We start from the raw sequence: 19,807 nt of genomic DNA on the forward strand, positions 1-19,807 counted from the left end.
GGTTCTGTGGGCATGGCTTGTTTGATGGGCATGGCTTGGTGATCATGTGACTGTGCAGACGTGGGTTGGTCATGTGACTGGGTGGGTGTGGCTTGGCAGTCATGTGACTGGGTGAGCGTGGCTAGGTGGTCATGATCCTAGTTCCCCCTACGAGGATTTCCCCATCCAGACCTTTTGCAATCCCCCAAAGGGTCAAAGAAAACCAGATTCCATACAGCTCTGAACCCTTATGGCAAACCAAATACAAGTGGTCCTCGCTTAATGGCCGGCTGCTTAGCAAGTGTTCTAATTTACATGTCTAGTTTAATGACAAGAAGGACTAGGGGAGACATGATAGCAGTGTTCCAATATCTCAGGGGCTGCCACAAAGAAGAGGGATATTCAACCTATTCTCCAAAGCACCTCAGGGTAGAACAAGAAGCAATGGGTGGAAACTAATCAAGAAGCATCTTAGAACTAAGGAGAAACTTCCTGACAGTTAGAACAATTAATCAGTGGAACAACTTGCCTCCAGAAGTTGTAAATGCTTCAACACTGGAATTTTTTAAGATGTTGGACAACCACTTTTCTGAAGTGGTGTAGGATTTCCTGCCAGCAGGGGGTGGACTTGAAGACCTCCAAGGTTCCTTCCTGTTGTGGCCCGCCAGCGGCCTGCGCAGATCGTGGCTGATCCCAACGAGAAGGCTGGTGTGGGGTCGCGCCAGCAGCCGGCATTCGCGTCGGACAGCAAGGAGGCTGAAGAGGATGTGGTGCCAGAGGCAGAGACTCAGCCAGGGCCTTCAGAACCTCCAGAGGCTCCTTCAAGTGGAGAGAGTGAAGTGGAGGAGCCTCTCCTCAATGCTCGAGCACGCAGGGCTGCCAAAAGGCAGGAGTGGCTACTCAGGAGGAGGAGATCTCCTCGAGAGTAAGGCTTGAGGATAATTGGCCACTCCCTTAGCCTATTTAAGTCACACACAGTTAGTAATTTCTTGCTGGAAACAACGTGTAATTATTACAGAGCATTTTTGAAGAGTGAGTGTCTTATTGTATCTTGTTTTCTGGGCTGATTGCCAACCTTTGCCGGACTGTTTATTCTTGGTACATTATAACTTTGATAAGGACCGTTGGTATGTGTCACAATCCTTGGGAATCTGGAGCTGGGGCAGAACACTTCCAACTCTGTTGTTCTGTTTTGTTCTGTTTTATTCTATTCTATTCTTCTATTCTACTCCCTCTCTCTTTCTCATCTCTCTTTCCCCCCTCTTTCTCTCATCTTTCTCCCTCTCTTTCTCTTATTCTTTTTCTCCATCTCTCTCTCTCATCTCTCTTTCTCCCCTCTCTCTCTCCCCTTTCTCTCTTGTTCTCTTTCTCCATTTCTCTCTTTCTCCCCACCTTTTCTCTTGCGTGTGAACTTGTGTGCGCACATGTGTGTGTATGTGCAAACCTGATAGAGGATAGAGCCATCCACTTCCCCGGCACAGGAAGGGGTTTGAGACCGTGTCGTGGCCCTAAGTACCAACATCACAACTACCCCTTCCTCTCCCCCCCCTTGTTGCAGTCTCACCCTTCTTCTTTTCCCCTCCCCCACACGCTTGCCATTCCCCACGCAGTACCTGCAAGTGAAGCCCCCTCTTCTCTTTCCCGAGACACGGGCTTTAACGGAGGGGAAGCAAAAGCGACCAAATGGCACACATCCTCCCAGATCAACAGCTGCTTGGCTTGCCCTGACAGATCGCCTTTTTTTTCTCCCCTCCCCCTTGTTTTTTTAACTCACCGCTTTACAGCAGAGGTCTTCAAACTTGGCAGCTTTAAGACTTGTGGACTTCAACTCCCAGAATTATCCAGCCAGCATAGCTAAGTTTGAAGACCTCTGCTTTAGAGGCAGCATATACAGACAAAGCCCAGGAGGTACACGCGCAAGGGGCGCCCTGCCCCCTCCTCTCCGCTTTTTTTTCCCGCCCTCCTTTTCACTCAGGAACGAGGGGAAATAAAGAGGCCAGCAGGTAAAGGTTCACTCGCTTGCTTTGCTCACCTGCCTCTGCTGCCTTTTCTCGGCTCCCCTCATCTTGCAGCCAGCTTCCTCATTTAGGGAGAAGCTGCAATCTCAAAGATCGGTAGGGCCATGCAGCAAGAAAAAGGGCAGTGGAACTTGCAAGAGCAGAGATGGGAGAGCAAAGCAAGCAATGCTTCGGACTGGCCAGGACCGCCTGGTGGACTTGGGCTACATGGGCTGGCTCGCATGACAGGGATAACCGCTGGGGTGTGTGTGCTGCCAGGCCTGGATGTGGCAGGCTGCCCTTGCCTGGGTGGCTCCAAAATTAAATGAGGAAAGCAGCATACCACGGGAGGGAGACTCACTCCGGGCCTGCCCGCTTGGCCAAAGGGCTGCCTCGGGGCAACATGGGAAGGCTTGGCCTCCTTTGGGCCTGGCTCTCGGCTGCTGCCTCTAATCTGCAGTTTACTCGTGAGCACCACTGGCCTTTCTCCCTGCCTCTGCAGCTAGGATCTCCCGCGTGCTTCCCTCCCTCCTCGCGCGCATCAGTCCACCTGCTGGTATCACCCCTCCGCCAGCTCTCCCTTCCCCGCCTGCTTACCTTCCATGGTGGCTGGTCCAGAATCCAGAAGGCTGGACTTTTCGGCACCCCCCCAGCCAGCCGCTGCTGCTGGAAAGCGGCTGGCAAAGAAGCCTCTGGAAAGGCTTCTTTGCCAGCCGCTTTCTCTGCAGGCTGCCGAAAAGTACCGGTGGAAAAATCTGCTGCCGTCGTCGCCATGTTCTTCACACATGCACATCCCATTGGACTTGCAAGGCAATGAGATGCACGTGCACGAAAAACATGGCAGCGGCAACCGGGAGATCAGTTCGGGGGTATGGCCGGCCAGCCATTACTACCGGTTCTCTGACTGACAACAAATTTTTACTACCGGTTCTCCCGAACAGGTGCGAACCAGTAGCAACCCACGACTGGCTATATGTAATTCAAATACTTGATATTGTTGCTTCAGGCAGTGAATCTTCATGAATGAATACAACTGAACTACTTAAGTATCTACCAACCTCAAACTTCTGAAAATAAAAAAATAAGAAAGAAGAAAATTACAAACTTCATACAAGATGAACTAGTATGCAATGTCTGAAAACTGTCTAAATTATCCAAGATAATGCCCTACCTATAAATTCAATTATTGGACAGTTATGGATATATTCCATCACATCAAATGCACACTACAACCTGCAAAAAAAAAAAAAACCTACCAAAATGCCTTGAAATATCTTGACACATCTGACAGGTGAAAGGAACTCACTGTAGGCAAAATGGAATTACAGGTAAATTTAATTGAGGATACTCCTCTGCTGCAGAGTTTCCATAATGGTTGAAGAAACTCTATAGTCAATTATCAAATATTAGAAAATAAGAGAATGGGCCTAAAACCATGGATAAATTAATAATGCTAGTTACTGCAAGGTAAAAAAGTAGGTATCAGTAGACCAAAAGGAAAGAGTAAGGATATACTGAAATAAGTAAAATGCATCTTGTGCTATACTGTTCAGAAAAAAGTATTATTGATGTTGAAGTCAATGTTAGAAATTCAGTAAACACAATACAGCATAAAAATTAAGTAAATTAGATAGTTATCAGAACATCTGCAAGATAGGAATTAATGTGAGACATGTCATACCACTAAAAATACTAGAGTATAAAAAGAAGAAAGAGTAAAATAGCTCTTCTGTATTGTGCTAGGTTGTGTTGGGTTGGGTTGTGTTGGGTTGGGTTGGGTTGGGTTGGGTTGCTTTGCATTACATATACATGCATATTATTTCTGGTGACTAAATTAAGCAATTCGTGAAAACTGGGTATGTTGGATCTACCTGAGGAAGAGACTGTGATGAACAAAAAAAGAAGCTGACTAATTAAAAAGTATACATCCATATCAGTGTCTCAATTTTCAGACACAGAGTAGAATTTCAACATAACAAATGGGACAGCAAACCAGAGTTTTAAATAAAAGCAGCAAGAGGTCTTCTATTTGGAGAAAGTAGTACAATGTAACTGATGGTCACAAGAAACAAAATTGAGGCTTAAACCCCTCAGAAATGCTGCAGCAAGAACTGAAATAAGCAGCTCATGCTAAAAAAACTTTACCTATCACTGAGTTGATGCAGTTCATCATCGAGAAAAGAACCAAATTTGTGACAGACTGCTCACCAATGTGAGAAACTGATTACAATTAGGAGGAGTCAGGAGGTATTTGGCTGCAGTTATTGCAGTTAAAGGTGGTATAAATAGTTACTGAAATTGAGAGATGATTATTTTTCCACACTGGCACACTGCATGATTGGATTACTTTTTTATGAGATTAAACGAAGCAAACATCTAATTCAGAGTTGCTTTATATATCACGAGAACTCAAAGCCCTGAAACATTCGGTGGGAAAGACATGCAAAATTCAAAAAATGCAAAAGTTGAATAGTTTTTCACTGAACTGTACATATAGCTGGAACTATACTGTTTTATTATAAGTTGTAAAGTAACTTGAAGGCAAGGAGCAAAAAAAATAAGATTAATAAAAAAATTCCCCTTGGGTTTTATATCAGGTTATAAAATATGGCACATATGAATAAACTCTTCCCATTCCTTAAATAATTGTCCCTGAAAGTGAAGTATTTTTCTTAATAGAAAATAAGTAAATAATCAGAAATTCCAACCAGTTTAGGTTGTGTCCACATTGTTTAAATCATATCAAAATTATTTTAATAAAATTCATGCACTTTCCCATCAATAGTTAAACAGAAGTTAGTTAAATAGTTAAACAGAAAACCAATTAAGTTATCTAAAAAATAGAAAACCACTACTACCATCTACTGGAAAGCAACTCATGATATATAGTATCTTGTCCACATGTTCTTTTTTTTAAATGGTATGCTAAAAATCTTTTTAAAAAAACAGTTTATATAGAATGCATAATTATTACATTTCTAAATACAACACTGCAAAAATAGAGAAAAATACTTAAATTTTCATTTCAGCTTTTTCTGTTATGTATACATTAACAACAGCAAAAAAATGAGACAAAAGCTTTTAACTGAAAACATAATTGCAGCAAAATTACAATAATTGTCCCAATTAAAGTAACCCTAAATGAACAGTTTGTCATCTTAATGTTCCAATAGTTTATATAAGGATCTACTTAATTAGATGAAATTGCTTTCTAATGTTAGTATCCAGTGTCATTTGTTAAAAGTTGAACAATTTAGAAAATTATTTAACAAAAGCAACTTCACTAAACACCAAGAACCAACATTCTTTTTTACAGATGAATAAGGCACATATATATATATCCTCAAATTACTGTAAGAATAAATGAGGCTTTTATGGAAAAATGAACTTTAAATCTGGTGATAAAAATTCTTCTGGTTTTGTACTGATTCATATTTAATGAAAATTATGTATTTAATCTGTCCCTCATTAGTGCAATCCCTTTTCAGATTATAATAAACCAACAGGATTGATCTGAATTAGAAATATTACAATTTAAAACCTTATGCAATAGCTAACAGAGCATAAGGAACATATATAAAAACAGCAAGTACCTTTTTTTGGATACACATGAACAGACATACACACGCACACTCCTACATATGTATCCTGTCTTTCAGGATCAAGCTTTCAGAAGGCCAGTTAAAAATAAAGGAACTAACCACAAATCAAAACATTTTAATATAATCATTTTGTAATGGAAATGTGCCTGTGAAGACATTGCATTTTCTTGATAAATTACATGGCAAACATCATAAGGTTGCACCAAACTTCTTAATTGTTATTGTTATTGTGAAAGCAATGTTTTCAAGAAATCAACAACTTCTCAGAAATCTAATTGTTCAATCTGGATTACTTCGAGTGGGTGTTTGTTTCAACATCAAGAATAGTGATGTCCCCTAAGGTTTAATTATGTGATATTACTAAGAAGCCAAGGACAACTTTGTGCTTCATATTTAACACAAGTGCCACTATATCACTGGAGCTGGGCAGAACATTTTCACAGCTTCAAGCTTCTTACGAAAAAAATAAATCACATAGAAATATTCATTTCATAAGGATCAAAAGGTGGGCTCATAAACAACTCCTTCCTCAATTTTGGCTTACCCCTAAATTCATCAAGTTGGACTTTATTATTTCACTTCTACTGATAAAGAGAAATATAACAGTTCCAGTACCAAATTCAGATTGTTACAAATAGAAATAATGCAAATACCAAACTTTTAGTTAGCCAGTAACCTGATACTTTCCCGAAGCTCTACATCCCAAAATATGTTTGTACTTTTTTCTTTTCCAAATATGGAGCTATTGTTACAACATTAGAATAGATTTGTGGAGCTACAATCAAATTCTTAATCAGCCATGAAGCTTATTGGGATACTAAGCCAAACTTTTATCTCTCAGCCTAACCACTAACATGTGAATATATTCTACCACAGTTTCTTGGATAAAAGGCAGAACATAAATAAATAAAATAAAAATCTGTGAAATGAAAACATGAAAACACCAACTGCTTCTAATGCTCAGAATCTCAAAACCTTAAATGTCATGCAGATAAATGTAGATGACATTTAAATGTTTGGTAAATGAAATAGTGTCTCATATATTCCTAGCTGTTCATGAAATATGATGGGTAACAAAAGCCATAATAATCCAGCAACATAAAATTAACGCATTAGCCATCTGTTAACTAAATCACATGTCTCAAAAGTTATCTCAAAACTGACAAATCTTCTAATGTAACCATTGGACATCAGTAAGCACTCAGCTGGATGGAGTGCCACAGACAGCCTGCTGTTTGAATCTAACACAGAAAAAGAAAACAGTCCAGAATGTTCCACAAATTGTAAATGAACTTGGTTCACCTTTGGCTTAAGATTTTCAATTTATGGTTTCCTTGAGTTGTCTGCATAAGACATGTCTGTCAGCATCAATATTTTTAATTATTCATAAATTCTAAACCATAAAGGTAACCCTCTACAACAGGGGTGTCAAATTCAATCCCATTGCAGGCAATATCAGGATTTTGTTTGGTCTTGGGAGGCTGGGGTGGGCGTGGCCTGGTCATTGCGGCTGGCAGGGTGGGCGTGGCTGGGGTGGGCCGGGGCAAGGACAGCATGAGCCAGTCCCTCACCATCTTCGGGACAGCTTCGCGGGACAGCTCTGGGCCTATCGCAAGCCAGATCTGGCCTGCGGCCTGCATGTTTGACACATCTACAACACCCTTTTGAGAAAATTTATTTGGGGCAGTATCATACCTAGAATCTCTCTTTCTAACATTCATTTGTCTATGACAAATAAGAATTTTGATCTTCCAGATTTTCAGAAATATTGCTAGCTTATATTTTAGAATCAACATTTTATTGTAATAATTGTTATAGGGGGAGGAAGGGGAATTGCCATTATTGCATTTAGTCATTTAAATACAAAGTATACTTGCACTAAATTAGTGTTCCCAACTTTGCTAGAGGTAACACATATTTGGGCTGTATTACGTGATAGGTTTAATTTTCATTCAGAATCTTATTAATAAATCAGTTTTTATTTAATGATTAAATTTTTTTAAGCCTCTGCAAATAGAATTTTATTTACCATCAATTCAACAATGGACATATACCCATGTTTTGATGGCTCATTATGAACCTGATACTTTTAAAAGCTTCTAAAATATCTGATATATTATGAATACAATTCAAACCATTTTTTTCTTCTGTCAAAAAGAGAAATGGTAAAGGAACGGCTTAAAATATCTGTAACAAATATACAAGAAGCTTATAATCAAGAATTGGAAACTTATCTTTTCAAGCCAATGGAGTCAAGTTTTGAAGAATACTAAGTTTATGATCTGTGATTTAAAGTTGAAATTAATCTATCAAAATATTATTTTTCATATCTACTTGACACCTTCTAGATGCTTTGTAAAGAATGGACTGATCATTATTTGTGTTGGTGTTGCAAAAAATGTAAAGGCACCCTAACACATATGTTATGGTATGTTCTTTTTACCTCTTTTGGAAAAATAGTATACAATATGTTCACATAATTGCTGAGTAAACTGTTTTTAAAGGTACACATATTGAACCAAATTATACATTAACTGCTGGAGAGGGGAAATATTACAATTCCATATATAAAGGATTGTATTTCAGAGAAGTGATTTAGCAATTCTGAGAAAATTATATCTTTTCTGTTAATCAGAAAATGTCACATTATTGTTCTCTTTGGGGGGGGAATGCACAGGTTTGGGGAATATTGGAAGTTTACTTTTCTATTTTAAAGACTTACAGATCAGGTGAATTTGGGATAGATACGCAGTTCCAGACCCTATTTTTTATGTTTATGTATTATGCATTTTTCCTTCCTCTTCAGTGACTGTTTGTTTTTATTTTATGTATTTTTGTTTGAAATGGATTAATAAATTATTAAAATATTAAAAAACAACAAAATTATTTTTTTAAAGTTTGAGATCTGAGATTAACCATACATTTTCTATCAAACTTGTAACAGTATTACATCAGTCTTCTTAATAAAAATAATCAATTATAGCAGTGCCATCTACTGGAAGAAGGAAATTAGTTACAATATTTAAAAGATTCATGGGATACTCATTATTCATATTTATTTTAAAGTAAGTTTCTTTCAACTCAGTGGAATCTTCTGAACAGATATGATTAGGACTGTACTGTATCTGTATTACAAAAAACCCTACTCAAGAATGACAATTTCCCAATAATGAAAGCAATGAGGTGGATTCATACCGCAAAAGAGCAAATACTGTTAGTTGCATTTTGGAAACCCTTGTTTTAATAGCTCTGTAACTGCCACATCTACAACATTATTATTTTCTTAACCTGTCAACACTTTTTTTTTACCTCTGCTAGAGAAAGGAAACAAGCTCCATCCAAAGATATCTCCTTTGACAGAAAAAGAACTGTTAACCACCAAAATAATTAAGAAATGCCAGTTAGAAAACTCATGTTAATGACCTATAACTCGTTTGAGCCAACTAAAGTACATAAATCAAGAAGAAATTACCTGATCCCATTTTTATAAAGTTGGAATAGATATAACAACCTATCTGTCTATGTGTATAAACTTTAACAGACATTTTTCAAGCTTTGCCAGTTTAGAGTCATACTAAATTATGTTAAACATTTAATTTGGAAATATGACAGTTTCTTGCATTAATACTATGGATTAACAATTTCTTATTTTCCATAAGCATCACAGTATTCATTTCCCAATCTCTGTGTCCTTCAAAAAGCTAGAAAAAGTGCAGAAGGGGACACAGACTTAAAACAATTTATCTGGCAGGGGAAAAAAAGTTAAATGTGAGCCTTAAAGCTAAGTGAAGACATAATCAAAGTGTATAAAATTATATATGCATGATATGAAGTGAATAAACGATATTCTTTCTTTCCTACACCACCAGAATCTAATCAATCGATGAAATTGACTAATGACAACAAAGCAAAAAGCAATAATTGAAAAACTTAATAAGAGTTGCCAATCTGGGTAACATTTTATGGGGTCCAGGTATTGGTGGCTATCAGCATGATTTTATACATTAATCTCAATAGCAATATGTTTTTTAATACCACTTCCTAGGTGATAGAGCTTGGAAGGTTCTCTTGTACCAGTGTGAGGTTCTTCTGATAAAATGGACTAAATAAACCTTAGTTTCAACCAGCATGACTACTTTTTATATTCTTAACATATAATACAAATCAGTCAATCCTAAAGCAAAACCCTGACTGTTCTGTGGAAGGACAGATGCTGAAGTGGAAGCTCAAATTCTATGGTCACTACTTGAGAAGAGAGAACTCATTGGACAAGACGCTGATGTTGGGAAAGATTGAGGGCAAAAGGAGAAGAGGAGGGCAGAGAATGAGATTGTTAAATAGTGTCATCAGCACAATGAACATGAATCTGGGCAAACTCTGGGAGACAGTGGAAGACAGGGGGGCTTGGCATGCTATGGTCCATGGGGTCAGGAAGAATCATATATGACTTAGCAACTGAATAACAACACATAACACATTTTAAAAGAAATTAAAATAATTCTGGATCTGAATTGTTGGACATTTGTTAAGCAAATTCTAAGACTTTGCTTAACTTACTAGGCTAAGGCACACATTTTGACATGAAACAACTATGTAATACTTTTTCCAGGATGCATGATTTCTGGCCCACTGTCGAAGAGGAACACCCCTTTCCAAGACCATTTAAAAAAACAAAATGTTGCTGTTTCATCTTGACAAAATATACATTTGGATTAAATCTTAGCTTCACTTCATTTTTATTTTAATCCCTCATTTATTACATTATAAGTAACTTACAGTAGGAAACCTTATTAATACTACTTCCTCCTTCTATTTTCCCCACAACAACAAGGTGAGTTGGGCTGAGAGAGAGTGACTGGCTGAAAGTCACCCAGCCAGTTTCAGAGCCTAAAGAAGAGCAAGAACTCCTGGTTTCTAGGCCAGCACTTTAACCATTATACCAAAGTGGATCTCCATATTTGGATTAGCCAGTAGAGACACTTGTCGTTGTTAAATGTTGGCTTCCTAACTATTCCTAGCAGATTTTACAGTTAAAACAACACTTACCTCTCATAGATTGTTTTTAAAGTTAGTTGATCTGGAACACCTTCTGTTTCTTCCAAATACAATATAAGCCAGGATGTTCTGTATGGCCATTGCTCTGTCAAGTTGATCCAGCTTGCCAGCCTATCCCAGTTGAAAGTGATCTGATTAGCTCTCAATAAACGTCCTATAAAGTTGAAAAAGATATATGCTCAGCAATACGGTTCACATTCCTACAAAATGTCAATTTAATACAAAATCTCCTAAGAATCACATCTCAGCTTCTAAATCATTATATGCTCTTCTGAATTAACTGTGTATTCTAACATACCAAAATCAAAGTATTTTAGCACAAATATATGATAGACCGTGTATCAATAAGGAATTTTATTTTACATTGCTCATAATCATTAACAATCTAATTATTGAAATTTCATAATAGAGATTTGTCGTCAAAATTATATCTTTGAACTATAAAGCTAATGGATTTGTTTAACAATCCAAACATTTTAAAAATGTGGGAATATATATATTTCGCATATTGTTTCTAAAGTTTAATGCAATCTCCAAATGTTGCATTTTGTACCTGCTACTTTTTCATTCAGATCCATGCTTCCATAAATGGAATAGCTTCATTGGAAAAGGGAGAAGCTATTCCTTCTGAGCATATACATAGCCCCTATTGCAGCTTAATATCCTTCTGAAAGGACAGATGTGCAAGAAGTCCAGAAGAAAATGACAATTATCTCCCTCTCTCTTTAAATGGGCTGAGCTTTTATTTATTCCATAAATAAACTTTCATTCACAGAAAGGAGTATTTATTATCTAGGTTATTTTCAGAATAATTTAAGAGGCTGTTTGTCCAACAAATAATTAATCCATAACAATTCTGTGTTGTTTTCAGCTGACTTCAATTGGTAAGAATTGAATTGATTCCTTATTCTTAACTAAGGAACAATTACACCAAATTAGTCTTTACAGAGGTGTACTTCTTAAACAAAAGTATACTCTGCCACTACAATGCTACCATACTTTGGAAAGTTTGTAAGACAGAAGTATTGTTTGCAAATTTCTAATTTTAAATTGTCACGTGAATAGCTCCAAATTCATGTAATTTTTAATATTTCTTAATTTCATTACAGAGTGCAAAAGATTCGAAACAAATTATATGCTTATTCCCCAATACTACACAGGCTAACTGCTTTCAGCATGAAGACCAAGATTATAAATGTTTGGCACTGATAAGTAAACATACCTGTCACAGAAACAATATTAAGCAATCGCCTCATTGTCTGTGGACTAATATCACTGAACCAGTCTTCTGTAACCAATAGCTTGGTCAGATCAAAAGACATCTGACGTGTAATGGTACGCTGCATCTGCCTTCTTCTGTAGGTATCCTAATTTTAAAAAAAAAAGTGGTGAACTTATACTATTTTCATATACAGTGTGCCAGGAACATGGAATTTTTTTTTTCAAATCTCAGAATCCCTTTAAACCTTTTCATTACTTCTCAAATGTTATTAAACTTATTACTGGAGCTCTATATACCCTGTTTTCCCCAAAATAAGACATCCCCTGATAATAAGCCCAATCGGGATTTTGAGCGCATGGCAATAAGGCCAAGCGCTTATTTCAGGGTTCAAAAAAATATAAGACAGGGTCTTATTTTCGGGGAAACATGGTAATTAAACTCTGCTTTATCCCAAATGTTTTGATTGGAATTTGCCTTATCAGAAGTTCACCTATGATGCAGCATAGAAATGTATTAAATAATATTGCATCAAATCAGATTCAGATCCCAAGGATCACTTTCAAGTAGTAATTTCATCAATACAGAAGCCTTTCTTTTTTCTTTTTCTACCCAGCAGGAAATAAAAGTTGTCAATAAAGTTGTAAGAGATACCATTTCCTCACTTACATGCCAAATCTGTAGAAACACTCCGCTTGAAGGGTTTTCATCACATCTAAATTAGATCCAACAAATCCCACTTAAACCTACTGGACAACTGTTTGGTAGAACATATTCAATGATTTTTCTTCCGTAACTGCCAATTTCTTACCCTTCTATTGAGAGCTGTTTTACTTCCAAGCTTAGTCACATCTCCCAGGCTATTCTGTGAAATTCTTCGATCAATGTCTTCATGAAATCCTAAAAATATTTTCTAATTAAAATGCAATTCTAATATATTATAGATTATTAGCACCTTTTTTAATTCTGCCGTTTTATTCATAAAATGCTCAAAGCAATAAAAAAATACAGAAAAATTAAAAACTACCTGTGAAAATAAATCTACTCTATATGCACATTCTCTCTCTCTCTCTCTTTCCCTCCCTCCCTCCCTCTCCAGCTAATGCTAATAATCTTATTTCTTATTTATAATTTTGCTATCATACCTGAACTATCTGTATATGGAACATCTCCATTTGTGGTTGCAGCTACCATCATCTTTTTAGCACTACTGAGTCCACGACTATTAAGAAATACAGGTAAATGAACTATATTCCTCATGTAATCATGTCCGTTTATATTTGAGTCTCTTAGTACACTGTTCAGATTCTGATTAATTGCCTTGATAATGATATGAGGATCACTAGCAAAAATGGCAATAAATGGACCTTTAGAAAAAAGGACTCGAACCTGTGAAAAGGAAAGAAAATTAATTAAAGGGAGGGAGGGAGGGAGGGAAGGAGGGAGGATGACAACTAGTTCAGGGCACAATTATTAGGTAGTAGTTTGGGATGGAAGATGTTTCATTGCTGTTTTCTTCTGATTAGATATATTACAAGTAGTACATATCACAACTCATGCATTTTGCCTAGCACTTAAACATTTAAATATTTCTTAAAAAATAAAATGTCTGGCAGGCAATATACATGAAATATAGTTTTCATTACAGGGACTGCCTGGACAATGAAGCTTTTCTTGAACTAAATGCAGTCTCCATATTGTTCCTGAGATGGCTTAAGAAATGGCTCAAAGCACTGTGGCATGGAATGAGAAATAGGAGTGTCTCCACTAATCCATGATCACTACATTAATTGACTATCACTTTAAAATTAGCATGTGTTTGTGTTTATAATCAATTTTATAAATTTCTATTTAGGAATAAGTCCACTGAATCTATTGAGAGATTTCCAACAAAAACATGCACAGAATTGAGCTGCAAATCTCAGTGAAAGCAGTGAAACAAGTAGCTATAATCTGTTCCATTGATTTAAGAATTTAATTAGTTGTATGAATTAAAGCAAATTATTAGAACATTTCCAATGTCTTGGCTCATAGTCATATTTGAAAGGCGAATCAATTAAATACTTACCGTATCAAGCATCTGTAAAACTTTATCCTGTTCACAGGCATCCAATCCATCAATAATTACTACAAGCCTGGTTTGATTCTGAGTAAAGCTATCTATAGTTTTTGCCATTTTTGCCATCAGCTCCACTTCACATTTAAGAACCTACAAAAATAAAAATACACAAAACTTAACGTCAATCCTACAAACATGTTAAGAGGCAAACTTCTAATTTAAATGCCATAGATATAGCTTTTTTCCCAGTATTTAAAGTAGCAAAATCTTTTGAGTCATTTTACTCATAATGTTGAGTTTTCTACTTCAGCGGTCCCCAACTTTTTTGGCAACAGGGACTAATTTCATATGGAAAACAATTTTTCCAAGGACCGGGGTTGTGAGGGGGATGGTTTCAATTTCGCTCACTCATCTGCTGCTCACCACCAGCTGTACAGCCTGGTTCCTAACAGGCCAGTAACATGGACCAGTACTGATCTGTGGCCTGGGGTTGGGGATCCCTGATCTAATTGATAAAATGCTTTATTTTTATGAGTCTTCATGATCAATTACAAGTTAAATTAAACTCAGAAACTGATTCAGGAACATTCCAAAGAGCCTTAGAACATTCCATTCCCCTTCCATTCCAGGAAAGCTTGTGACAGTTTCCAGAACTGAATCCTACAAACCAGAAGTGGTTCAAAGCATACTGAGAGTAGTCTGCCTCTGAAATGGGCCAGTTTCCTTTAGAAAAATATATGCAGAATGCTTTAAACCACTTCCAGTTTGGGGAATTTACTTCTGGAAAACTACCTTACTGTCCTCATAACAGCATGATCTAGAGGGAAACCAAATGTTCTGCCATTCTCTGGAACATTTCATACCTAAATTATGTGTTCTACAGGTCCTTAAACAAAACTAACATAATTCAGTTTTGAATTCAAAATTGCTATATTATATAATACGTACTTTCATAAACCCCTCACTCTTCAGTTTGTGTAGTTTTGAAGCAGCACTGTGAAGCCGTTTTCTCTGTGAATTTAAGATGGAGTCCATCACTTGCCACCACGTGCGACAGTTCAAGATAAAGCTCAAACCCACAACGCATAAAAATGAAATCAGAATAGCATTCACTGTCATGTTTTCAGGATTCACTTTGAAATAGGCTATAAGAGTGATCCCAGCAACAATGCAGCTCAGAATAAAGAGGAAGATAACGAAAGATGGGAGACAACAAGTTTTTTTCCATTTCTTTTTACCTAGGAGACAAAGCAGCAATTGGTAAATACATAATTTATAACTTCAAATACATACATTTTACATCATTTATATTCTGCCTTCTTGCTTACTAGGCACCCAAGTTAACTAACTACAAAAAAATTTAAAACTCACAAAACAATTGATTATTATTGTTAATCAAATTAAAAACCATGGCTAAATAGAAAGGTTTAAACCCTTTCCTGAAAACAGAAAGAACAGGGGTTGAAATTTATTCCTGTAAATTGGATATGATAGAAGAGAAGGCCTAATTCTGGTTGCCTAATAAGTTAGGATAATTTTAAGTGAAACTCTCCTGTTGCCCTTGTAAAAGCCCAAGAAAAGCAGATTCTTACTTTAAAGTTTTCTAGAGTCCTTATCTGTGTAGAGAGTATCTACACAACAACATTCTGTATTCCTTTTGCTTAAAAGATGTAATGTCCCATCCCCTTTAAGTCATGGAAATTTTGCAACTCTGTTTCCCACTTGGCTCTAAATCATTTAGGATTTTGAACAGAGTAACCATTACTTATATGTCCTAGTTTTGCATTTTAATGTGAAACATTAAATGCAGATTTATATTCTGCATTTTCTTACAAGAGCTCAAGACAATTCACAAAAGAGTTAAGCAGCAGTCCTGTGAATCCGGTGGTACTGAATGGACCAAAAACACCAAGAAAGTTTCCATAACCAAGGTTGGCCTTGAGCCTGTGGCTTCCCAATCCTAATCCAATGCATTCGTCACTTCACATTGACTGAATCATAAAGAAAAATGTATTTTGGGGTGGGGGAGGGGAATGTGCTGCTATCACTGTAAAACAAAAAAGCTCAATTGAACAACTTCATACATACCTTGAGTTTCTTCAGTTTTGAATACTCGAAAAAGACGTGTTGCTAAAAACCCAAATTCTCTCTCACAGGCATCTGAAAGGGTGGCAATCATTTCAGCCATTGAGGTTTCTCCACCTACACTGGACAATCTATTGTAATCTGTAAAGAGAAACCTTAAACAACAAATAATTGTAGATTGTTACTCATTGGTACAAATTGAGTTTTTCCTTTTATTAGGACATTTTTAAATTGCTGAGCTTTCATTGCTAATCTCATGGTTTTCATTTTAATGTATTATTTTATTATTAAAGAAATGATAAATTCATTTATTCATTCAATAATTCCCCTGTTATTTATACAATTATTGAGAGTATTCTTCATAACTATGCAAGATATTTAAAACAAAATATAGAAATATTTTTGATTACATATTTAATCCTAATGCCATCTTTGTAGAGGTTGAGCAAATAGAGCAAATGCAGTAGTTATTGGTAGTTTTTAAATAACTTGGTAAAAGTCTTCCTAAGAATACATTTCTGCATTGGTTACCAGTAGACTACAATGATAATTTTATTACAAGCCAGATTGACACTATGATACTAAAGAGTTTTCTGCATAATTTATAGTGGGCTAATAACCTTAATGCATTTATATTTCTCCATCCTGGGAAGCAGAGTGTGCAAGGCACCTACCAATAAAATTCAAATAATGTATTAAGTTCTGAGATAATAAAACTCAGAAACAAAAAACCTAAAACTCTACCAATAATAAAACTGCCTATTAGTTCTAACTGTAATTTAGTAACAAATTACACTGAACATCAAATGATTACCTGAATAAAAATATAATTATCTACTGGGGAAAGATCACAGAAGTAGATTGCTCAGCCACCATTGTTTTTCTAGAGCAGTGTTTCCCATACTTGACCCTTTGAAGGTGTATGGACTTCAACTCTCAGAATTCCTCAACCAGGCATACTGGTTGGGGAATTCTGGGAATTGAAGTCCATACATCTTAAAATAGCCAAGTTTGGGAAACACTGTTCTAGAGCACAGAAACGGTGCCTTCTCCCATGGTCACATAAATTATGCTGGATACAAAAAAGAGTTCCTCTCAAAAATTCAAGTAGTCCTAGACTTATGACTGTAATTGAGCCCACAATTACATTTGTAGGATGTGATGATTGTTAAGCGGGTCATCACTTGATCACACCCAATTTTACCTTTTTTTGTGGCAATCATTAAGCAAACACAGGGGCAGTAAAGCGAATGTGGTCATTAAGCAAATCTATTGTTAGCTATGGGCCATTTTCTGCCAGAAATCAGAAGTAAATGCTGATTTCCAGCAAAAACATTGAAAATCATGGTCACATGACTGTGGGACACTGCAAATGGCAGTAAATGCAGACCAGGTGCTGAATCCCCAAAATGCGGCCATGTAACCACGAAGGGGGGAGCCATTGGAATTTTGAATCCAGCTCATAAATACCTTTTTCAGTAAGTAACTGGTGGTAAGTCAAGGACTACCCGTATGGGAGAATTAAGTTTTTTAAATAGAGCTTGGAAACAGTACACCAGTTAACAGTGAGTCACAGATTCCATGTAGTGAGAAGAAATCAATACTGCATTTTGGTTCTAGCACTCAGGCCACCTGCAATGTCTATCATAAGATTTACAAACAATTGTACAGAGCATAATATAAACACAATACAGATAAATTATCCATCACTGTGCCCGCACTGGAAATATCCATAAAGAAGCACAATGGCAAGTAGTGTATGTATTCTTGGCCTCTGCTGAAATCTAGGTTTAGAGATAATTTTAGGTATATCTCAAAACTGAAAAACTGAGTTCTTGTTGAATCCCTATTCTTTGTCATGTCTCCTGACTTATCAAAAGATTCCATTTCATCTAGGTTAAATTATAGTTTGTTTGCCCATCCTGCCCATTACTGGTATCAGATACTCTTGATTTTTGGAAAGCATTAAAATGTGCCTATTCTAGAAAGTCTTAGACACAAACCCATAATGAAAGGTGAGGCTTCCTGCTATGAGTTTTTCTTGTGTGTGACATGTGGTATTCTGCAGATATTGAGGAATTTTATTATGGATTGCTGATTTTTTTTATTCTTTTTACTGTAGAGAATAAGATAAGTCACTAGTCTCTTCAGACTCAAGAGGGATACAAACCTTAATACATAAATGAAATAAATTTAGAACTCAATCCACTTTCTTACATTTAAAGAGAAAGAGTGAAAAAGATCCTATTAATGGCACTGAGTTCCAGGCAAGCTGCCTCAATATATGTATACATTAAATGTATGGGAATAACATAGAATCTTGAGGGACACAATAGGGGAACGACATAGTATCAAACTATTGAAATGACCTGAATAATAATAATAATAATAATAATAATAATAATAATAATAATAATAATAATAATAATAATAATAATAATAATAATAATAATAATAATAATAATAATTAATTATTATTATTATTATTATTATTATTATTATTATTATTATTATTTTATTTCTATACCGTCCTTCTCCCGAAGGACTCAGGGCGGTGTACAGCCTATTAAAAGCACAAAGACAAACAACAATTAAAATTATTTAAAATTATTAAATAATTTCAGCTCAATATTAAAACCCCCCAAAATTTAAAACATCCAATTTAAAATCATTACATTGATAGCCCGGCCTGGCAGAACAGCAGGGTCTTAAGGGCACAGCGAAATACCCTGAGGTCGGAGATCTTACGCATTTCCGGGGGCAGTTCATTCCCAGGGCTGGGGCTCCCACAGAGAAGGCCCTCCCCCTGGGTGTCACCAGCCGACATAACTTGGCCAATGGCACCGTGAGGAGACCCTCTCTGTGGGAGCGAACTGGCCAGTGGGAGGTTACTGGTGGCAGAAGTTGGTCTCGAAGGTACCCGGGTCCTATGCCATGGAGTGCTTTAAAGGTGGTACCCAACACTTTGAATCGTAGCCAGAAGACCACTGGGAGCCAGTGCAGCTCGTGCAGGAGGGATGTCACGTGGGCACAATGGGTTGCGCCCATAACCATCCGCGCGGCTGCATTCTGGACCAGTTGGAGCCTCCAAGTGCTCTTCAAGGGGAGCCCCATGTAGAAAGCATTACAATAGTCCAGCCGGGAGGTGACAAGGGCATGAGTGACCGTGTGCAAGGCGTCCCGGTCCAGAAAGGGCTGCAACTGGCGAATCAGGCGAACCTGATAAAAAGCCCCCCTGGCCACGGCCGTCATATGCTCTTCAAAAGACAGCCGTGCGTCCAGGAGGACACCCAGATTGTGAGCCCTCTCTCTGGGGGGCAGCAATTCAGCCCCAATAGTCAGCGATGGCACCTGCTGACTATATCGGGACGCCGGAAGCCACATTGTTTATAAAACAATGCCTCCAAAGAAATCAATCCAATGTTGGTGGACTATTAAATAATGTTACTTATTAAAAGTTACGTCAGGATGAATAGACCCAACATTGACTTTTAGTCATGGGGGATTTCAACCTGCCATCTGTCGGCGAAACGTCTGAGGTGGCTCGAGAGTTCATGGCTTCCATGACGGCCATGGACCTTACTCAGTTAATTCATGACCCTACTCACACGGGTGGACACACTCTGGACTTAGTTTTTGTCTCTGGTCAGTGGTCGAGTGGTCTTGATACAGGGGATATAGTCATCGAACCCTTGTCATGGTCTGACCACTCGCTCCTTCGACTGGACTTTCTAACCGCTGCACCCCGCCGCAGGGAGGCGGGACCGACCAGGTGGTTCCGCCCCAGGCGCCTGATGGACCCTGATAGGTT

General features: G+C 37.3%; 1 protein-coding gene across 8 annotated transcripts in view; it reads right to left on the bottom strand.

The window, feature by feature from the left end:
• The window catches only part of KIDINS220 (kinase D interacting substrate 220), an 82,428-nt gene that overhangs the window by 18,853 nt on the left and 43,768 nt on the right, over positions 1 to 19,807 (bottom strand). For all 8 annotated transcript variants that reach the window (XR_011599773.1, XM_070932974.1, XM_070932973.1 and 5 more), the window contains exons 16-22: positions 16,000 to 16,151; positions 14,860 to 15,149; positions 13,921 to 14,061; positions 12,998 to 13,241; positions 12,664 to 12,752; positions 11,856 to 12,000; positions 10,625 to 10,787 (exon numbers count right to left, since the gene is read on the bottom strand). Coding sequence is in view for 7 of the 8 variants with exons in the window: in XM_070932974.1 (XP_070789075.1) it covers positions 10,625 to 10,787; positions 11,856 to 12,000; positions 12,664 to 12,752; positions 12,998 to 13,241; positions 13,921 to 14,061; positions 14,860 to 15,149; positions 16,000 to 16,151 (1,224 nt within the window). In the remaining variant the exon portion in view is untranslated. The remainder of the gene's footprint in view (positions 1 to 10,624; positions 10,788 to 11,855; positions 12,001 to 12,663; positions 12,753 to 12,997; positions 13,242 to 13,920; positions 14,062 to 14,859; positions 15,150 to 15,999; positions 16,152 to 19,807) is intronic.

The sequence above is a fragment of the Pituophis catenifer genome, unplaced genomic scaffold (genome assembly GCF_029215685.1).
Source record: "Pituophis catenifer annectens isolate HBS135680 unplaced genomic scaffold, rPitCat1.0.hap2 SCAF_1, whole genome shotgun sequence".
NCBI lineage: Eukaryota > Metazoa > Chordata > Lepidosauria > Squamata > Colubridae > Pituophis > Pituophis catenifer.